Genomic DNA, 19,934 nt, shown 5'->3' with positions numbered 1-19,934 from the left:
ACACTGCATGTTAACGACGTTAAACAACGATGTGGGTGGTATAGGGGAAAAAAAGAAATTAAAACAAAACAGCATTCTTTCTATTGGAAAAGCAGAATAAAACAAGGCACTTTCAGTAAATAAGTGAAGAAAAGAAACAAGCTGTATCAAATATTCCACAAAGCTGACCCAGAGCACTGTAACAAAATTCTGCAGTAATGAACAAGTAAAATACAAAAAGGCACTACATAATCCTCTCCCTGTGACTCCTTTCTCAACCAGTTAGCCAACTGAACTTGGCACAATGGAGTCTTAGTTATAAAGTGCATCTCCTGTCTCAATATGTTTTGAAAAATAGGCTATAGAACATACGTAGCAATATTCCCACATGTACAATACATTGAAACAAAAATACATTGCAACTAGATTCAATCTAGTTATGAATTGTGCAGAAAAAAATATGGCTTCTTTACAGTCTTTCAGTTATCTCTATATAATCTGAAATATTCTTAAGCAAACATGAATGCATTAGCAAGATGATAAGAGGTAGTGTTCCAAGTAAAAGGCAAAGTTGCTGATTTTATTGTTACATGGGTAACGTAGCAAAAGTATCCCAGGTTTTAAAAGCAGCATTATCCAACTAAAAGTATTGTAATATGCCATCTGGGAATGAAAATACACAGTGTTTCGGGGGTCTCATCTTAGTTCCTTCAGCAAAAATGACCATTTCTTTAACATACCTAAAAAATGTTACATTACAATGGTGTTTCGTAAGTATTTTTCTCCTGGTACTGTACATTTTCCTATTGCATTGCGTTAAAATTTCCAGACAAATATTCTCCAACTTCAGAATTTAAAAACAACATATGCTACACCCTTATTAAACATAAGATGAGTCCATTTTTATTCGGTTGTTCATCAATTTATGGCTATAAGAACATGAAGACACAAATACCAAACTGAAGAACACATCAAATGTGTCACGTCAGTGGCACCATTCCGATGTGGCACAGTAAACCGTGTCACATTTAAGAAGCTGAATGCCTTTGGTGACTTAAAGTTGTTGTCACTCCGCTAGGAAAGTCAGCCAAATTGTCAATGTGTACTATCTAAGTTTTAGCTGATCTTAGCCCTTATTAGACTTTAAATATATTAAATATATAAAGGCTAAATAAAAACTGAAATGAAAGCAGCACTGGATATATTTCTTATGTTAACAATTTGTAAGGATTTATGTAAACATTCGATATGTGCATTCTTGCTCTTGGCTGTAAATTCCTTACAACTTCTGTATGCCCCTACCCACAAAACGTGTCCCAAACAGGAAATTCTCCTAGACAACAGCAGCTGCTGCTGATCTATTCTTCTTCATCAGCAGTATATGCTACTTCAGCAACTTCAATTTCTGGTACAGAATTTTCAGGCAAAGAGCCACTCCAGCACGCCGCGTGATGGTTCTCTTTATCTGAGCTGCAACAACAGATCAATAAGCTTTGTCAAATGGAAACTAATATGATTCTCTGTAGTCACATTATGCCCACAAACCACCAAGCACTTACAAAGCTTGTTGAGTAAATGATAAGTTAGACATCTAAAATGAGCTATCCTGAGGGCCTTTATGAAACATGGGAGAGCTACATTGAGGTGCAATAAGGCCCTGAATTTCTCAGCTGTGCAGAGTTGATGTCAGACCAAACATTTGAAAACATACTTCAAGAAAATGAAAAATATATTTTAAAACATATTTTAAGTAAAATAATAGTATTTACCAGCTGTCCTCACCCAGGGTACCCTGGTCTGCTTCTACTGCAGAAGACTCCACCTCACCACTGCACTCACTTTCTTCTCCTGACATCTGACGAATCATTTTTCCTGAAGATAAATCCCTACAAGTAAGAATGAAGCATCATCAACCTGTTTATAATAAATATGAATCAGGGAAAAACAGTTTGTTTCATTTTAAACTTACTGATTCCTGGGAACATATAAATCTGACTCATAACATGCTCCATATTCTTTCATAGTACAGAGATGCAGGACTTGGCACTGGATTGCTATTCAAACAGGTTAAACTAATTTCAATCCTCTTGTTGCATTATCATTTTGTAGCTGTATAAAATAATCTAAGTCCTGGAGAAGCAATTGTGACTTTAGATATGAAATTAGAAGGAGATGATCCAGGCCACATCCATCTTGTTTAACGGCAGAGGATCACTGTAAATTGCTAGATGCAAGTTGATCAGAGCAATACATTCTCCGTTAAAGAGACAGGTAGTAATTTTTTCCCCTTACAGCAAGGCAAGATGGTGATCCAATTAGCCTGGTTAAAAGTCAAACTGTGGTTGTATGGAATTGCCTAAAGAAACTACGTTTGTTTCCAAAGTATTTCTGTGTGCAGAAAACATACATAAATTTAGGGTTGAAATCTGTCACTTGAATCAGAAAGGCTTGTGAATGATTTTGGGCTGAAGAGAATTCTACTATATTCATCTCATTTTAAAGTTCCTTTAATTACTGTTATTTCTATAGTGTTAACATTAATTTTAAGTAGCACCTCAGTATTGCTCATCTAATCTAATGAATTATTGGCCTACCTTGAGCCAAATCCAGGATGGTAATTAACGATCTACAAGTCTAATATTTTATCCAATTGTAAACCTCCTACTTCACAAACGTTTTAGGTACCTGACTTTGAGAGGGTAAGGCTAGAAAATGCCTAACTGTTGTTGCTCTATTAAATAAAAATTCCACTTCACAAGACATCAGTTACATCACACAACATTCCCATCAGGCAAACAGTATTTCTTAAAGTTACCGCATTACTTGGTAACTCCACAACCAAAAATCACAGGAGTTACCTTCAATTAAGATTTCAGCTACTACTTGGCTGACTTTCAAAAGCCTTACACAGGGTCTTGAAAACAGACAGGGTATGTCTGTGTTAAAAACGAAATAAAAAAATAATCTATATTTAGGGAAAGCACTGAAGAATCGTTACTTGTGCCTTCTGGTTTTATTTTTAGTCTTACAGAATTTCTTCCCATGCTGTTTCAGCCAAATACAAGCTATTTAATTTTCATTAGTTACTTCAGAGCTTATGGCAGTAGTAAGTCATAATTTTCTTGAAAAACAGGAAAGACATCTTTCAAACATAGTTCATTGCCTCCAGGAGTAGTATTACAAACTGAATATTGTATTTGGGTCAGAATTCTCAACAAACCACAGCAAGTCCACTCAAATAGTTTTCTAAATCTAGTCCACAAAATACATATTAAAAAATGTATTTTGTTAGTCAGCTTGGATATACTAGAATCAACAAAACCAAGCAGTATTAAAGTAACTTCTTACGGGTCTGTGGGGATGTATTATTTCCAAAGGAAGCCCCACAAAGACACACTCAGTAAGCCTAGCAGGATGCTGAATAGTATATGAATATACTTCTCTCCCATTGCAAAAATTCAGCAGACAAGTACCATAAAGGCTTACTGTGAAACTCAACAACATTTTTTTCTTTAGATTTAAAGGGACAAACTTCAGTGGCACTGAAAAGCTACCTGCAGCAACATTCCAGGCAGTTCAGAACAAAGTTAGAAATTAATATAGACACGATCGCTTGATTGTGACGCTCTGTTAAAGCTTTGAGTACAGGAGGAATTTTATAACTCAAAGCAATTCTTCCACTGCTCTCATCTCCACTACAGCATTTCACGTATCCAGCATTTCAAATGCAGAAGGGAACCTTACCTTATCTTTACCAGATTTCAAGGATTAAGAACTATAAACCCAGTGACTTCAAAAGGACAATATGGGTCAATGCTCTCTGTTATTTGTATGAAATAACAGCCTTTAGCCAGAGAAATATTACTGAAAATACTGCCTTGTGTACAGCTGTGGGAAAATTGTTTTCAGGAAGACATTTAAAGCCAGTTCTTCCAAACTACCTAGCAAGAATGCTTTCATGTGAAGAAACACCTAACAATCCTATGATTTCTACGTACCTAATTCTTCTTTCAATAGCATCTATATGAAGTTGTTTTTCACTTAGTAATTTCTTCAGTGATTCCACCTCCCTTTGTTTTTCAAGCAGTTCTTTTTGGAGACGGTAATTTGTTTCCTCCAGAGTTTCACAGAAAGCCTAAAAGAGATTTAAGAACATCAATTGAACTTCAGTGGAACGCCTTTATTGAATCTTCTTTTAGAAATCTCAAACTGTAACATAATCGTATCTGCTTTTCTTTGTACTGATTACCATAAAGAGCTACTTATAAAAAAAATAATTAGTTTTTGGTTTAATATTAAATATGTCACTTGGCTTTGAACAGTGAATTTACTGTATCGAACTGCAACATACATGCTTGACTGTATCCTACATGACACAAAATGTGTTTAGAAAGAGGTTACATGAAACACGAGGTGAAATCCCTGATTCCCTTTGCTTTTCATATAAACTCTGCTTTCACAGGACTTTGAACTCAGTTGCCCAGATCTAAGTATCAAAAAGAGAACAAAGAGAGTATCAAAGAGGAACATTCACAAGAAGTGCAGGTTCTTCCATATCCAAGATCAAGTCAGATAGTTACAGTTAGATCCCAAATAGCTGTTACAAGTACAGTAATTGTGAAAATCCTAAGACCAATAGAGACAATTTTGAAGAAGTCTAAGGAAACGCCAAGAGCAGTAAATACCCTCTGACAATACAGGTTGTGTTACTTCTTAGTGCCAAGGAAAATATGTGTACAAGGTACACCCTGAGAAATTTGACAGTGAGCAATCCCAAGACTTAACACGAAGAGCGAACATCTAGTGCAATAATCACTGAATGCAGGAAGCGACCCAAGTGCTGGCACAGAGCCTGTTGGTCAATTACTGGTAAAAGCAAGCCTACCAACAGTAATGTGCAATTCTCTTTTAATAATTTACACATTCTTGCCAAATAAGAAGACCGACTTAGGAGGCTATCTTGGATTACATTATATGCAACTAACCACTAATTCACGGAATTCATTGAGTATAAACATTTTATATGAGCTCAGTTAAGAACGCTGCTAAGACTGCATTACTAAAATTTTAAAACATTAGGCTACAAACATTGAAGAACAGGATCTTCTTAATTATCCAATCACATAATAATTACACAATTCAAACACATGCATTGTTATTCCATCCAATTACGATAACATTTCTAATGATTTTTTACAATGAGTTTTGATTTGTTTTATTGACAGACAGCAGATCTTCTTGGATGACAGATATTTAAGACCAATCATCACTTGAGTCACAGCTTTGTTCACATCTGCTAGAGCTGCAAACACGTTACTCACCATTCATCCTTCATGCAGCATTTTACCTAAAACCCTGGTAATCATTTCAGTTGAGCAGTACTCCTGTTTCATCAAGCCAACTGAATAAGTCACAGTGTATTTTGTAAAACCGCTGAGGGCTGCTGTAGTCTAACTGAAAGCCAGCAATTATTTCCTTAAGAATTTTGTTATATTGATTCTATCTATCTTTACAAGCAAATTTCCTTAATCCCAGAAAAACTCAAAATGTTCTATAGGTGTTGTGAACACTTTCATTGTTCCATGAGAATGAAAAAAGAAAGCTCAACTTTTAAAAACTCATTTCTAGCTGCAATCTATTTGTAAGCTCCCTGGAAAAAATAAGTCACCGTTCACAACTGAATAAAGTGAACATCAGCGTATGTCAAAGGATACCATAACAGCAGAAAGGTGAGCTAAAACTGAGATAAACCTACTGAGGAACTGCGTGAGGTATCTCGTTCTGTCAAGAGCTGGACACCTGGAGCTTGGTACAGATTTAATACCAGGTGGGTATGCTCTGTAACCTCTCCAAAGACAACAGGGCTAGGCCAGCTGAAAGACAGATTTCTTCTTCTCTAGACCGTGAAACAAATAACAGCTGGGAAAGGACTTGTGGAAACTATTTCCAAGGTTATGAGAAAAAAAAATTTGCTGTAATAAATATTTTGCCTAAAGTTTTGTGATTAATGCATACAGTACAGTTAATTACTGGATAGCTATTAGAATTGTGGTACTATACCCCTGAAAAGACCTAATCAGGTTCTAATGGGAGAGGTGCCCTGCTCAGACTACGTGATCTCAAGACGTTCCTCCCAACTTCATCCATTCTGTAATAAGATGTGCTAATGCTATAGAGACCAGGATTTTATGACAGATATATCTGATAAATTTACTAAAATGTTTCACAAACGAAAACACAACAACACACCTATTTTAATAGTTTGCCAAAATTCCTATGGTAGAAGAATATCCCTGACACTTAACCACTATATCACAGAGTTGCAAGGGTTGGAAGGGACCTCAAGAGACTGAGTCCAATCCCCCTGCAACAGCAGGTACACTGCAATTGGTCATACAGATAGGTGTCCAGGTGGGTCTTGAATATCTCCATAGAAGAACACTCCACAACCTCTCTGGGCAACCAGTTCCAGTGCTCCGTCACCTTACTGTAAAGAAGTTCTTCTGCATGCTTGTATGGAACTTGCTACATTCAAATTTTAGGTCACTGCTCCTTGTCCTATTGCTACACACCAGTGAGAAGAGCCTGGCCTCATCCATTTGCCTCCCATCTCCCTATTTAAAAACATTTATCAGATCCCCTCTCAGTCCTCTCACATTAACACTAATTTCTGCAGTAATAATAATGTACATGTAATTCCAGAACAGGTTGGATATCAGGAAAAACTCCAAAAGAGTGGTCAGGTGCTGGAACGGGCTGCCCAGGGAGGTGCTGGAGTCACCATCCCTGGAGGTGTTCAAGAAATGTTTAAGTGTTGCACTAAGGAATTTCATGGGCAACACTGGTGGCAGGTAAATGGTTAGATAAGATAGTCCTGGAGGTCTTTTCCAACCTTAGTGATTCTATGATTCTACATTTTTACATTATCAAGTAAAAAAAAAATATATATATATATATATATATATATATATATATATAAATATATTTTTATATAAATATATTTTTATATATATATATATATATAAAAAAAAGTTCTAGACACACTTGATACAGCTAAGCATGCTACTGAAATATACACGGAACCCAAACAGAGCTCAGCACACAGCATTAGCATCTATCAATGATCAACAGGCTCAAGTTTTAGAAATACATTCATTGGCAAATTTTTGAGAAAGAATGGAAATGAAAATGTTTCATTTGGAACACCCCCAGCAGATTTTACAATATTTTACTGCTTACTGTCTTTTTAAAAAAATGTAATACAGTACTTACCCTGCTCTCTTCTAGACTGTCAAAAGGACCTGGAGGGTCATCCAGACAAAGAAATTCTCTCACTGCAATGCTTAACCAAATAAAACAGTGCATTACTTAATGTCCAAAATACACTTAAAGATATAAGGGTGGTATTTCTTTAAGGATGCAAACATGCATCCCTACATCACTCTGAAGTAACTGTTCATTAACATTATTTTGAATGTCTCCCTTGCATGTGTTACTGAGGAAAGTCATCTAAACCAAAACTGAAGAAGCTGCACAAGTACACAAGTTCTGAAACAAAAAGGCAGTACTCCATTTGAATCACCTCTTTTTCCTTCAAATCTTCAGCATATATCCTTATGATATTACACCCAGATTAATAATCAAGCAGTTTATCAGCAATTCTGTGCCTGCACTCACTACTTACAAATCCTTAAATGATCTCCTGTTGCAATGAGTGCAAAAAAGAAAAAAAAAAAAAAAGAAAAATCCAAACTAATTTCCTGATTCTTCCTCCCATCTAAGAATTCCTGTCTCCATACTTATTTTCACCTCATCAGCCTTTATTCCAATCTGAAAAATTCCTCCTATGATAATAATCCATTCCTTTCTCCACTTAATCTGTGTGATAGAGGTTGTAAAATTTTCCTTTTTTGAGCCCTTTCCACTATATTATATAATTCCATGATGTGCACAGCCTGAATTTGTGCTATTATAACTGCCTCTTCCATATAAATAACACAAGTATTTGTCTACCTAAACCAATATTATCACTTCAACTAGCTCAAGAAGTGATAGATGGTAACAACTCATTAAATTTGTTAAATGCTTAGAAAAATAACTGCAAACCAAATGAAGTTGTTCAGCCATATAAAGTAATTTTACAAGGAAGAGATTTTTTTTTCCCCCTGTCCAAATAGTTTAATCTGCCTGGCTGAAGTGATTCTTTTTCAACATGATGTTCAAATCCATTTTTTAATGGTTGAATTGTTCTTTTCATAAAGATGAAAGTTGTGCTGAATGAACTCACATATGGCTAATGCAGAGGAATTCATTATATGGAAACACTTCTGCTCATTATTTCTCTCAAGCGTCTTCATCCTTGATCACATAATTCAGTTCAGACCCTTAAAAATATTTCATTTCTACTTTTCACTAGTGATTTCATTTTGAAGTGTAATAGTAAAATAAAAGAACACGCAGTAATATTTGTGCGTGAGAAAGGAAGTATCCAGAAGAATAAATTTGCAAAAACATTTAATTTACAATCTACTTCGATAAAGGCCATATCCATTTTTTGGTCTCTCTGCTGCTGCTGGCAGATCACTGTCTTTTTATATTGTTTAGAAAACATCTGGAAAGCTGTTGATTCATTTAATATAAGGAAGTCAAGAAACTTAAAGCCAGAAATGGACACAATTTAAGATCACTGAAAATGTTTTGCTTGTTTTAATGAAATATCAATCTGATGGAATACTCATTTACAGCTTAGCTACGCTCCGACAGCGGGCTTTGACCTCGCTTTCCCCTCTATGTGTTTCTTCATTTATCAAAAAGAAAATGCTGCCCTTAGAGCTACACTTCAAAGAAATCTTTTACATCGTGTAACAGAGATAGCTGTTATTTCTTTCCTCCTAAGGCACTTAGCCAGCTGACATCCTTCTCAATAGAGGCAGCAATGCACCAGCACACACCACTATGAAAAAGGACAGAAAAGGCAGTGCTACACAAGAGATCCATGATAAAATTGAACTCTACAGCTGAGTTCCCCTTTCAAGCTTCCTTACATGGTTAAGGCAGAGATGAACTATATCACTTATAAAGCCTAATGATACTTTTGTTTAGCAGGTTAAGCTTCTTTCTCCCACTCTGTGGTTTATATGGTATTTTCTTCAACACATTAAAATCTGTAGGTGGAGTTCAATTTGGTCTTTTACTGAATCTTTAATTTTAAATATTACTACATCTAGTTCTTAGTTAATCATGTGCTATTCCCCTCTTCTGCTTATGGTTAAAATGTGATTAATAGGGCACCAAATAACTCACATGATGGCCAAATAAAACAAAAAAAGTCAACAAAATCCTTTACTTTGTTGCTCAAAGATATACTGCTAGAATTCACAGGAAATTTGAATGCAAAAAACCCTAAACCCACAGGCAAATTCTAATCACATACCAGTTTGCAATATCTTTGTGAGCTACGAGGTTCTGGAGGAATGCCTGTAGTCCCAGCTGTCTATCTTCCAAGAAATCAGGATTATAATTATCCTTGAACCACCGCTTTGGTGGAAGGGCCAACCGAAAGCCTGGAAACATATCTTTCAGCTGAAATGGAAGTGAAAGACAAGTGAAGAAAACCAAGAAAAAAAATCTTGATGAAATATCAAATCTCATGACAGCATTGACTTTGCTCAGAATTAGGTTCTTTTTGTCTTTTGTTAGAATCAGGTTCTTTTTGTCTTCTGAAATGTTCAAGCACTAGGTACATCTTACAACAGTAAGTAAAATCAAACTATAAGTAGTGTAAGTTGAGGACACATTTCTATCACATGCTGCATTGCTTTTGGCAATCAAACGACCTCTTAAATTTACCACACAGGAATAGGATTAAAAAACATTGCTTTGTTATTTGATGTATTTGAAATGGTGAATGCACAAGAACTGTACAAGAAAGAAGCAACAGACAAGTAAGCATTTCAGTGGTGCTTCTAAAATACACAGGGATAGTAGCTACTACATAAATACATAAAGCTCACTACAGACCTATGACTGCAACTCATCCTTTTTCAAGGCTAGAAGAATGATGATGCAAACATGGGATACATCTAGTAAAAAATACTGAAGTTTAATATATGTGGATGTAGTTCACATCTTATTACCGTCACGCAAAATTTTTGGCTTGCTTAAATACTGATGACGTACATTCAATGTCAGAAAGACAAAGAATATTTATGTGAATTGAAAAATGAAACGCACAAATGAACCGATGCTGAAAATTATATAATGATTGACCTGCCCAAGGGCACTAGTTTATCCATTTTTCTGATACACATTAAGATCAGAAACATTATAGCTTTAACTGAAAGCAATTTCAGGATGTCTTTGCTTAGAGGAGATGCCTAAGACACAAAAACACAAATAGGATTTATCATCAAGAGAAAAAGCAAACAGGTTCTTACAGAAATATCTTCCTTTCAATTGCAAGAAAGGATTTAATCTTTTAAAGACAAGATCAAGAACACTTCTGCCAGAGATATGCAGGTATACATATCAAATACATTCATACAGATGTATTGGTGATAGGAATTCCAGAATCTGCCTTGAAAACAGTTTAGCACTTCATGTTTCGGTAGCTGCCAGATAATTCTTCAGTGAGCCTCTTGATTCATTCCATGGAAACAATTTTTAACTTTCTGACAATAAGCTTTATATTTTTTAGTTAATTTGCAGGAACTCTTGGAAAAAGCTACAAGGTAGCTCAGTTAGAAAGACATACTGTATTCCAGCTTCAACCTCTCTCTACTGTTTGAAGGAATAATCACATTTGTTTGTTACATTTGCACATGTAAGTACCATCTCATAGCACCAGAAGGATGTTTTTGGTTTGACTTGATCACAAATATTGCATTTTCAATTTGAAGCCCATGATAACTATTGATTTCTTCTAGTTTCTTATTTATTGGATTGTCGAAGCCTTGCTCCTTATTTGTGCATTTAAATCTTGAAGCTTTCCTCTCTGCTTACCGAATTTTATCAGAATTTATAGCTTTAAGTTTACCTTTGGTAATCTAAACTTCCTTTATCTCTTACCAAGTTGTCATTAGTACTGCACATATACATACCTTTTAAGCTCTATAACCTCACTTACCTAACAAAATACTGAACATAACTCAAAAACAATAACAAAAGGACTTCCTGTCTTATCCCAGTTTAGATAAGCGTTCACTTCTGGGAAAATTTTTCAAGCAGGTGGATTTCTGCTTACTGACTTCATTTGTCTGGTTATGTAGATCACATCATTTATTTCTAAGGAAAAAGTTTTATTTCTATGCACAAATTACGCCTTCTGTGAATGAACACAGTATGGGAAAGCTAGCACCTGTCAGCAGACCAACTTCCAAAGGCACTGTCCTGAGGCATTCTTTCTTCAACACTACTTGGCTGCACCAGGAAACCCATGGGTCAGACAAGTTCTGCTGAATGTGATTGCTTGCTTGTATTCAGCAATTTTTTTAGATGTCTTTCCCCCACATCATCATGTGATAGTTCATGTATCACATGAGGCAGTATCTCAGGGAAAATTAGTTAACTTGGCCTATTCTTAGCTCAGCAGCTCTGCAGGCAGAGTAATAAATGATGCAATTTTTCCCCACTAAATTTTGGCACAGGAGAATACTTTCCCCATACTTTTCTAAGCCACTAAGTATCCTTAAGAGACAAAAACATACCCATCTAGCCAAATTTTAGTATTTGCTCCTAATGTCTCAAATTCTATTAAACACAACACAGATCGATTTTTTCCCCCCCCCAATTAATACTAAAGCAAGAGAGTATTTCTGTCTGACGTATCATTTACTACTTGCTTTGCATAGTTTACACTCAAGTCATGGATTTGTATTCTTCTGCCTCCTCCCCTTACTTCTCACCGACTCTAATGACTTACAGAAGTTTATCTCTCTCATTCATGGGACCCTGCAACAGTTCACCCTGCACCTCAGCAGTTTTAAAACTTATCTGTTTCATTCATAAAAGGACACTTCATGGTTTTGACCTTCCACTCTGTTTTACTAGCTGCTGTGTACTGAAAGTATTTCAGAAACTAGCAGAAGATATGGCCAAAACATTTTCTAGAATACTATTTTACTTTCCAGTTTCTCTGAGAGATCAGGGCAAAGAATGCCTTTTCAAAGTGCACTAGCTGCTTCTTTCAGTCAGCTGCGTTGCATTCATTCAGTCTTTAACGTTATCTACGTGCGTCTCTATTCTTACCTCTTCTCCATTTCTAGTCACTACTGAAATGCACCCCTCAGTTTAGTTTGGAGTCATGAATAAGCATATGCCTGACACATACAAGATGAACCGCCTTCTTTTCTTTACCTTGTCTTCCTGAACAGTCATTTTCCCCAGTTAACAGTTCAAGCCATGACTCACAGTGACTAATTACTCAATTCAGCTGACATTTAATGCCATGCTTCTAATATGGTCGCAAGGAATTAAAAAATTGCTATCAATCTCAAAAAAGATGTTAGCAAAAAGGATTTATAAGATAATGTATTCCTAATGTTACCCATTGATTTGCAGGAGAGAGAGTATAGAAAATCCTGAAAGCATACATGAATGCAATTTCATTTCTACTTGCCTTCAGAGCGCAATCAACAAGCAATTGCAAATGTCTTCTGAAACGATGACACCCCATTTATTCTTCGGTTCCTAAGAAATTGTAGCTTTTACATACTAGATCGAGTATATACAATAGTTCTGAAACTTGTAAAGAATGAAGAGAGTAGTAACAAAAGTTGTCTACTTGTATACTTAGAAATTTCAGTCAGTGACAAAGAGGAAAAAATCAGGAAGTTCCTTTTAAACAAAAATCGTCCCACCCAAAAATTACGCAGGAAGTCACTTTTTAAAGATTTGACTGCAAAGACTAAAGACTTCACTTGTAAAATCTAAACATCCTCCTAAAATGAGTATCTGTGGTGATTTAATTTCTTTTTCCATCTCATAGGCATGCTAAAAGACAAGGCAGTTCTTGGCCTATATGTGACACAGCTCACTAAAATACACACTGTGACGTGACTTGACTTCAAATTGAAACCTCCAGAACACCACCACCATCTTAAAGGGATTCAAGCATTTGCCAATAATCATTTAATTTATGATACAGAATTAATTAAAACACAGAAATTTCTTCAGAAAAAGTCATAGAGAATCATAGAATGGCCTGGGTTGAAAAGGACCACAATGATCACCCAGTTTCAACCCCCTGCTATGTGTAGGGTCACCAACCACCAGACCAGGCTGCCCAGAGCCACATCCAGCCTGGCCTTGAATGCCTCCAGGGATGGGGCATCCACAACCTCCTTGGGCAACCTGTTCCAGTGTGTCACCACCCTCTGTGTGAAAAACAACTTCTTAATACCTAACCTAAACCTCCTCGTCCTAGTTTAAAACCATTCCCCTTTGTCCTACCACAATCCACCCTCATAAGCAGCCCTCCTGTTCCCCCTCCTGTTCATATTCTCCCTTCAAGTACTGGAAGGCCACAATGAGATCTCCCTACAGCCTTCTTTTCTCCAAGCTAAACAAGCCCAGTTCCCTCAACCTTTCCTCACAGGAGAGGTGCTCCAGCCCTCTGACCATCTTAGCAGCCCTTCTCTGGACCTGCTCCAGGAGCTCCACATCCTTTCTGTACTGGGGGCCCCAGGCCTGGACTAATTTGTATTTAACACTATGCGGTAGTTTCAGCTTCCACTCATGTTCTAAAAGTAACCTGAAATGTTCAAATAAGTAAAACCAAGAACGCAGAGTATGTAAGTTCAAATCCATATTTAGAATTTCAAATGTAATTGTGCATGCGGGTCCAGGTAAGAGAAATGGTAAACTAGAAATTCATCAGTATGAGCCAAACAAAATAATAGTTACAAGTGTTAACATGAAAGAACGTAACAGAAGTAAACGTGTTAAACCTGCAATGAAATTTCATTCTTGGGAGTTGACAGTAAAATAAAGATGAGAGTAATTAGTCATTTTTCTTTGATTTTGTGCTGTAAAGAAATAAGGCTAACTGGAATTGCTAAACTTTATTTACCAATTCAAAAATCTTGGGCTTTTTAGACAAACGTATTTTGGTTTTGAATACTATAAAAATACTGTTGATGTCCCAGAACTCCTATTTATCAAGGACCTGTCCTCAGCTTTAGATATCTGATGTAACTGTTTTACAGTTACCCTTTGATATGCTAGAAACAGAAGACTGATCAGCATAATTAGGACTTCCAGTATTTAAAAAGCTTCAGTTTTATCAGACTGTGTAGAGATTGTTGCACCAAAGAAGAATAAATAATTTACTGGACCGTTCCCGCAAAGGTATGCGAGTATCTAGTTCCACCCCCACACAGAGGACACAACTATTGAGAGTTAAGTTCCTTCATCAGATTGATTAGGAGTAAAACACGAAGTAGTCTAAGGGCCTAAGATGAAAAAATATCATCTTCACACTAGATGTAGCTAATTGGTATATGTAATATTTGCATGCTACTGTTTTCATTAAGACAGTATGTATTATGTGCTCTGAAGAAGCGAAGAAAAAAGTGACACAAAGAGAATGAAACGAGGAGTAAGACTGAGGCAAGTTAGCTGAGTATTTCCCCGTGTATACTTCTCACCTTGTCATTGAGCCTGGAGAAGTCAGTGTACCGTCTGAAAACCACCCAACTTTCCTCTGGACTTCTTTTTACCAGTATTTTGTATACCTGGGTGGAAAAACAGGAGTATTAAACAAACATGCAGAACTGAAAAATGAGTTACTGGCTGGAAGGATGAGATTATCCTTCATTTCTTAATGAAAAAGGATTTTTTTAAAAAAATAGTTCATTATAAACAGCATAAATAAATTTCAGAACTTAAGGAATGAGTTTCCATAATTGTCAAATACTTTTAACCACCTTCTGTCTGTAACAATGGGTTTCTGAAATTGCATACGCAATCCTACTCCAGGAGAAAACAAGTCTCACCTATCAAAAGTCATCTGCTTTAACTATTGCTGGATTATAGTTGTAGTTAGTAATCTTGGAGGCCAATCTGCCTTTAAAATGACTGTAATAATCAGTTACTGCATGTTACATTACTTTAAAATGCCTCATGTGACTTGGTTCACAAGGAAATTAATGTAGGATAAAATTAGAACGCTGCTTTGGTCTTCTTATCATAGACATCAGCTTTTATTTTTCCAGGTAGAATGTGACCACTTCCCCAGGTAACAGCATCAAAATAATTATGCTAGCACTGTAGAACTAAATAAATGAATCCTTAGAATCAGATTTAGCAAAACAGTAGTGCAGTATTACTGTTCCATTTAAAAGCAAATGGATTAAGAAAATAGAGTAAAAAATTAATCAACTTTTAATCAATTTTTAGAAGGGAGATAGATACTCAAATCAAAAAAGTCAAACACCATAAAACTAATCAAACAGAACTTTAACTAGAAAAACATTAAGTAATATTTAAGAAAAAGAAGTTCCCATGTCACAACCTCACTTTTCCCAACACAAAGACTTCAGTTGTAATAGGTTAGCATTCCTAGCTAAGTGTTCTCTAATTAAAAATGATGAAATACAAGTAGGAAAGAGATGAAATACAAGTAGGAAAGAGATGAAATACAAGTAGGAAAGAGATGAAATACAAGTAGGAAAGAGATAACTTTGCAATTGTAATCACAGGTATTTCACTTCTTAAATATTTTCTACTCTGTTATATAATGAAATATTTTATTTTTCTCCTAAGAAGGATGCCCTGGCTAATAATGTCCTGGCTTGGAATGGACTGCCAAGACAGTGATTGAGTCTCCATCCCCACAGGTACTTAAGAGTTGTGTGCATATGACACTAAGGGACATGACTTAGTCAAAGGACTCAGTAGGTCATGTTGGTGGTTGGATGTTGATTTTGACGTGATTTTGAAGGTCTTTTCCAACCTACATAATTCTGTGTTTCTAATTCTGTTGGTTCTTATCATAAAGAGTTCTTTCCCTGGACAATCTTTTTTTAAATCATTGTATAAATGTATTTTTCTTGTTGCAGTCCCAACATGTAATAACCACGAAACTTCCCAACTTCTGTGCACCAGAAAGGCTTCACTTCTTAAAAAATATTTTATTCGACTGCAAAGAGTTACATAAGCTACAGACAACTACAGTAAAAAAAAAAAAAAATAAAAGCAATTTCTAAGCAAGTACTTCTCTTATCTACTTTTAAACACGGAATTCTACTTTCAAGCAGCAGCACCTGTGGACATTTGCGCCTACAGCAGAAGCAGTATTTTGTTCATGACCAAAGTGCTGCTAGCTTCTAAACGCATTTTGCAAGACATGCCTTCAAAGCAAGTCTTAAAATGTAATTCCTTCTTCCTTTTTCTGTGCTTACTGAAATGTTTCAGCTTTCCTTTCCTAGCACGATACAAACTTTTATTATATAGAAGTTTAATGAAGCATAACCACTATATAGAATTGTGAAGACTTACTGCTAGTACACAGCAAAACAAGCAGCTTTGCTACAGCTTTTCTGATTTATAGGTTGCTCAACTAAAAGTTCAGCAAGTATACTGCTTATAAACTCATACATTAAAAAAACCCAACAATGAAAGGAATACACCAAACAAACAGTCTGGCCCTGGGTGGCTTCCAAGTAAATAATAGGCAACTGAAAAAAATAAAAAGTCAGCTCGTGATCACCTGTTAAAAAAAGAGTTGAAAGAAAAATGTTTGCCAAAGTAAAAAAACCACTTCTTTGAAGACTCATGATTAATAAATAAACAGAACACTACCACAAAACCAGCTGCCCTTTCATGTAAAGTTTTTGAGAAAAACTACAAATTATTTTAAAGTTCTTTCCTTAATTCCATACCCCGCAAATACAAAATATTCAATGAAAACATGCCAGCATAAAGCAATAACTCTTCAGCTGATTCAGTACCTCAGATCATTTCCAGCTGACTTAAAAATAAAAAAGGGGGTAACTGAACATCTCAGGACTGCCAGCACATGCGAGACCAACCGCTCACATGCAGTGATGTCCTCCAGTCTCCCAACAAAAAACAACAATGAAAAACCATAGAGAACACAACCAACCATAAAGGCCATGATAACAACAAGAAACTTTAACAAACCAATCTCCTCTCACTTGTGGTTTAAATTTCCTCCACTGTCTTCCATTTCATTGATTTTAGCATTACAGAAGCAACCAAAGTTTCTAGCACTAATTACTTACTGGTTTTAATACACAATAGCAAGCTTATTTTCAACATGCAACTGAAAACAAAGTTAATTACATGCTTTCAGAAATAACAACACAGCAACGCTAGAGAACTATGGAAGAGCAAAAACACATCCAAGGAATTTAACCCTGAAGAATGTTTCATTTGTTCTGTAGCTCGGGATTCTAGAAACAGTGACAACTTTGACTACTTAATTTAAGTGCACCTGATCCTGTGTGAACACTGGACTCTGCCTCAGCATATTTTCAGGTCTAATAGTCAGTTTAACAATACTACCTATTGTTTTAGTTTCGAAGGTACTGTTTTAAAGAAATCTTTTAATCTATATATAGCAAAAACCTGGCTCTTCTCCTATGCTAGATGATTAGAAGCTGAAAAATTTATGTCAAGCCAAGCTATCATCCTCAAATAATTACAAAAGCCATGCTATTCAATTATTTGCCAAAATAACTTGATGATTTTATTACTATTTGAGGTATCAAAGTTATAAGCTTCCACGCATTTCTAATGGCTCTGCTGTTCTCTTTTTTTACTTCTTTGTGACAAATGTTGCTCTCTTGAAGCAACACAATAAGTAACAATTTCCTTCAGTTCCCCAAGATTTGTCTAACCATCTTGAAGAGATGTTTCAACTGCATCCACAAAAGTAAGTGCCTGAATGTATTTATGGCTTGTCAAAAAAAAAAAAACAAAAAAAACAAAAAAAAAACAACCTGAATTGACACAGCTACTGTACATCTTGAGAAAAATCAATCCTACCAGTCAAGCTGGTGTCCTGTCATCAGACATTCTATGGGATATCTCCCTCTGATGTTTTCAGCACAGAAAAAATCTCCGCTAGTTAGAAACTAACAACCTAGCAAAACAAGAAGCCGGAAACTATGTATTTGTGCTTGAATGCAAAGAAGATCATGAAATGAAGTTATTCATTTCAAACACAAGACTAAGTTTTTATATATTTAACTACCCAGAACATCCACAAGAAATTACATCTTTGCAAGGATTCCTGACTTTTCCAGCAGACATTCTTGATAACTGGAGTAGAATGAACTGCTTCTACTCCAAGTACAGAGTTAAAGAAAATCACAATCACAGGAATTGGAAGAGACCTCAAGAGATCACCGAGTCCAACCCTAGCTAAAGCATATAATTTACAGTAGGTTGCACAGATAAGCAACCAGATAGTTCTTGAATATTTCCACAGGAAATATTCTCTCTGGGCAACCAGTTCCAGTGCTCTGTTACCCTTACTGTAAAGAAGTTCTTCCACATGTTTCTATGGAACTTTCTACGTTCAAGTTTTAGGCCACTGCTATCCACCACTGAGAAGAGCCTGGGACTCATCCATTTGCTTCCCACCTTCCTATTGCTATTTATGAACATTTATCAGATCCCCTCTCAGTTGTCTTTTCCCCATGCTGAACAGACCCAGGTTACTCAGCCTTTCCTCACACAGGAGATGCTCCAGGCCCTTGATCATCTTCGTGGCCCTCCGTAGGACTCCTCTAGAAGGTCATGTTTTTTGAACTGGGGAGCCTAGAACTGGACAGTAGTCTGTGTGGCCTCACCAGAGCAGAGCTCTTTTATAATGCACCCCAGGATACCATTGGCTTTCCTGGCCACCAGGGCACACTGCTGGCTCATGGCCAACCTGCTGTCCACCAGGACACCCAGGTCCTTCTCCTCAGAGCTTGTCTCCAACAGGTCAGCCCCTAACCTGTACTGATGTGCGTTTTTCCACCTGTATAACGGGATCAATATTTTCCTATCAGGGTGAGGCACTCTGAAGCAAGACTAGTATTTGGTATAGTGCTCCAACATCCCTGCCAGATTAACTAGTGAAAGAGAACGCAACTACAGTCAAAACCTTATCATTACAGAACTAACTATATGATTCCAAAAACTTACAGTGAATTTTGCCCTTTCCTCCATCACTTCATAACCCAGGATAGTAGGTGTGGATGGCCGATCTTCCCAGCTCCTGGAATCTGTATTCTGCTCTATTTCTTCTATGGGCTGCGTACAGTACTCTATTGATGTATCCAGACCTGTAAACTTAGTCCTAACAAGTGGACTGCTACAAGCAGATGACGTAGAACCAGTCTGGTCAGGCATGCTCATCTTTTTAAAACTACCAACTGCAGAATCCTCTGGCTGTCCTTTTGAAGAACTGGAACTTGTTGAGATGCTTCCAAAAGAAGAACGTCTTTGGTTTCTGTTTGTAAAGCTGGATGATGAACTTCCAACAGGAATAGGAACAGGAACATATGGTGTTGCCATCCTTCATGGAAAAAAAACCACCTTGTTTCCAGTCCAAGTATTTAAGGTTCATTCAGTCTATAGTCCATGATGTCTCTTCTTTTCAAGAACAGTATCTGCAGCAAAGGACAGGAGATATCATTTTAGCTTATTTTTTAAGTGAAAGCAACAGTGAGATACTGCTTTGAAAAAATCTGTATCAGTACTGGGATGAAGCAGCACTGATGGATAAAGACTCTCAAAAGGCTTTATATAAAACACTGCTTTATCTGTTTAAGAGACTGATACTCAGGGGTTTTCTGCCTTTCACGGCTATTAAAATAGCAGAAAGTGAAAGTACAACTACGAAAGAGAAATCTTTATGATGTCAGAAACTTTCAGTACAAACAGAATTGCTTCAGTAAGACGCCCACAAACCACGCAAGCATGTAATATTCATGACATGA

The 19,934-nt window shown here is 36.4% G+C and overlaps 1 protein-coding gene across 1 annotated transcript; it reads right to left on the bottom strand.

The window, feature by feature from the left end:
• Window positions 1–1,337: 1,337 nt before the first annotated feature.
• SNX16 (sorting nexin 16) lies at window positions 1,338–19,509 on the bottom strand (the record flags this gene model as incomplete). Its single annotated transcript, XM_079533032.1, has 7 exons — window positions 1,338–1,449; window positions 1,749–1,865; window positions 3,978–4,114; window positions 7,252–7,321; window positions 9,413–9,561; window positions 14,625–14,711; window positions 19,138–19,509. 7 exons carry the CDS (start codon window positions 19,507–19,509, stop codon window positions 1,338–1,340), a joined length of 1,044 nt encoding a protein of 347 aa, XP_079389158.1.
• Window positions 19,510–19,934: the final 425 nt, after the last annotated feature.

Source organism: Tetrao urogallus, assembly GCF_951394365.1.
Source record: "Tetrao urogallus genome assembly, chromosome: 3".
NCBI lineage: Eukaryota > Metazoa > Chordata > Aves > Galliformes > Phasianidae > Tetrao > Tetrao urogallus.
The sequence above is the reverse complement of the archived record's forward strand: the minus strand, read 5'-3'. Positions and strand labels throughout refer to the sequence as shown.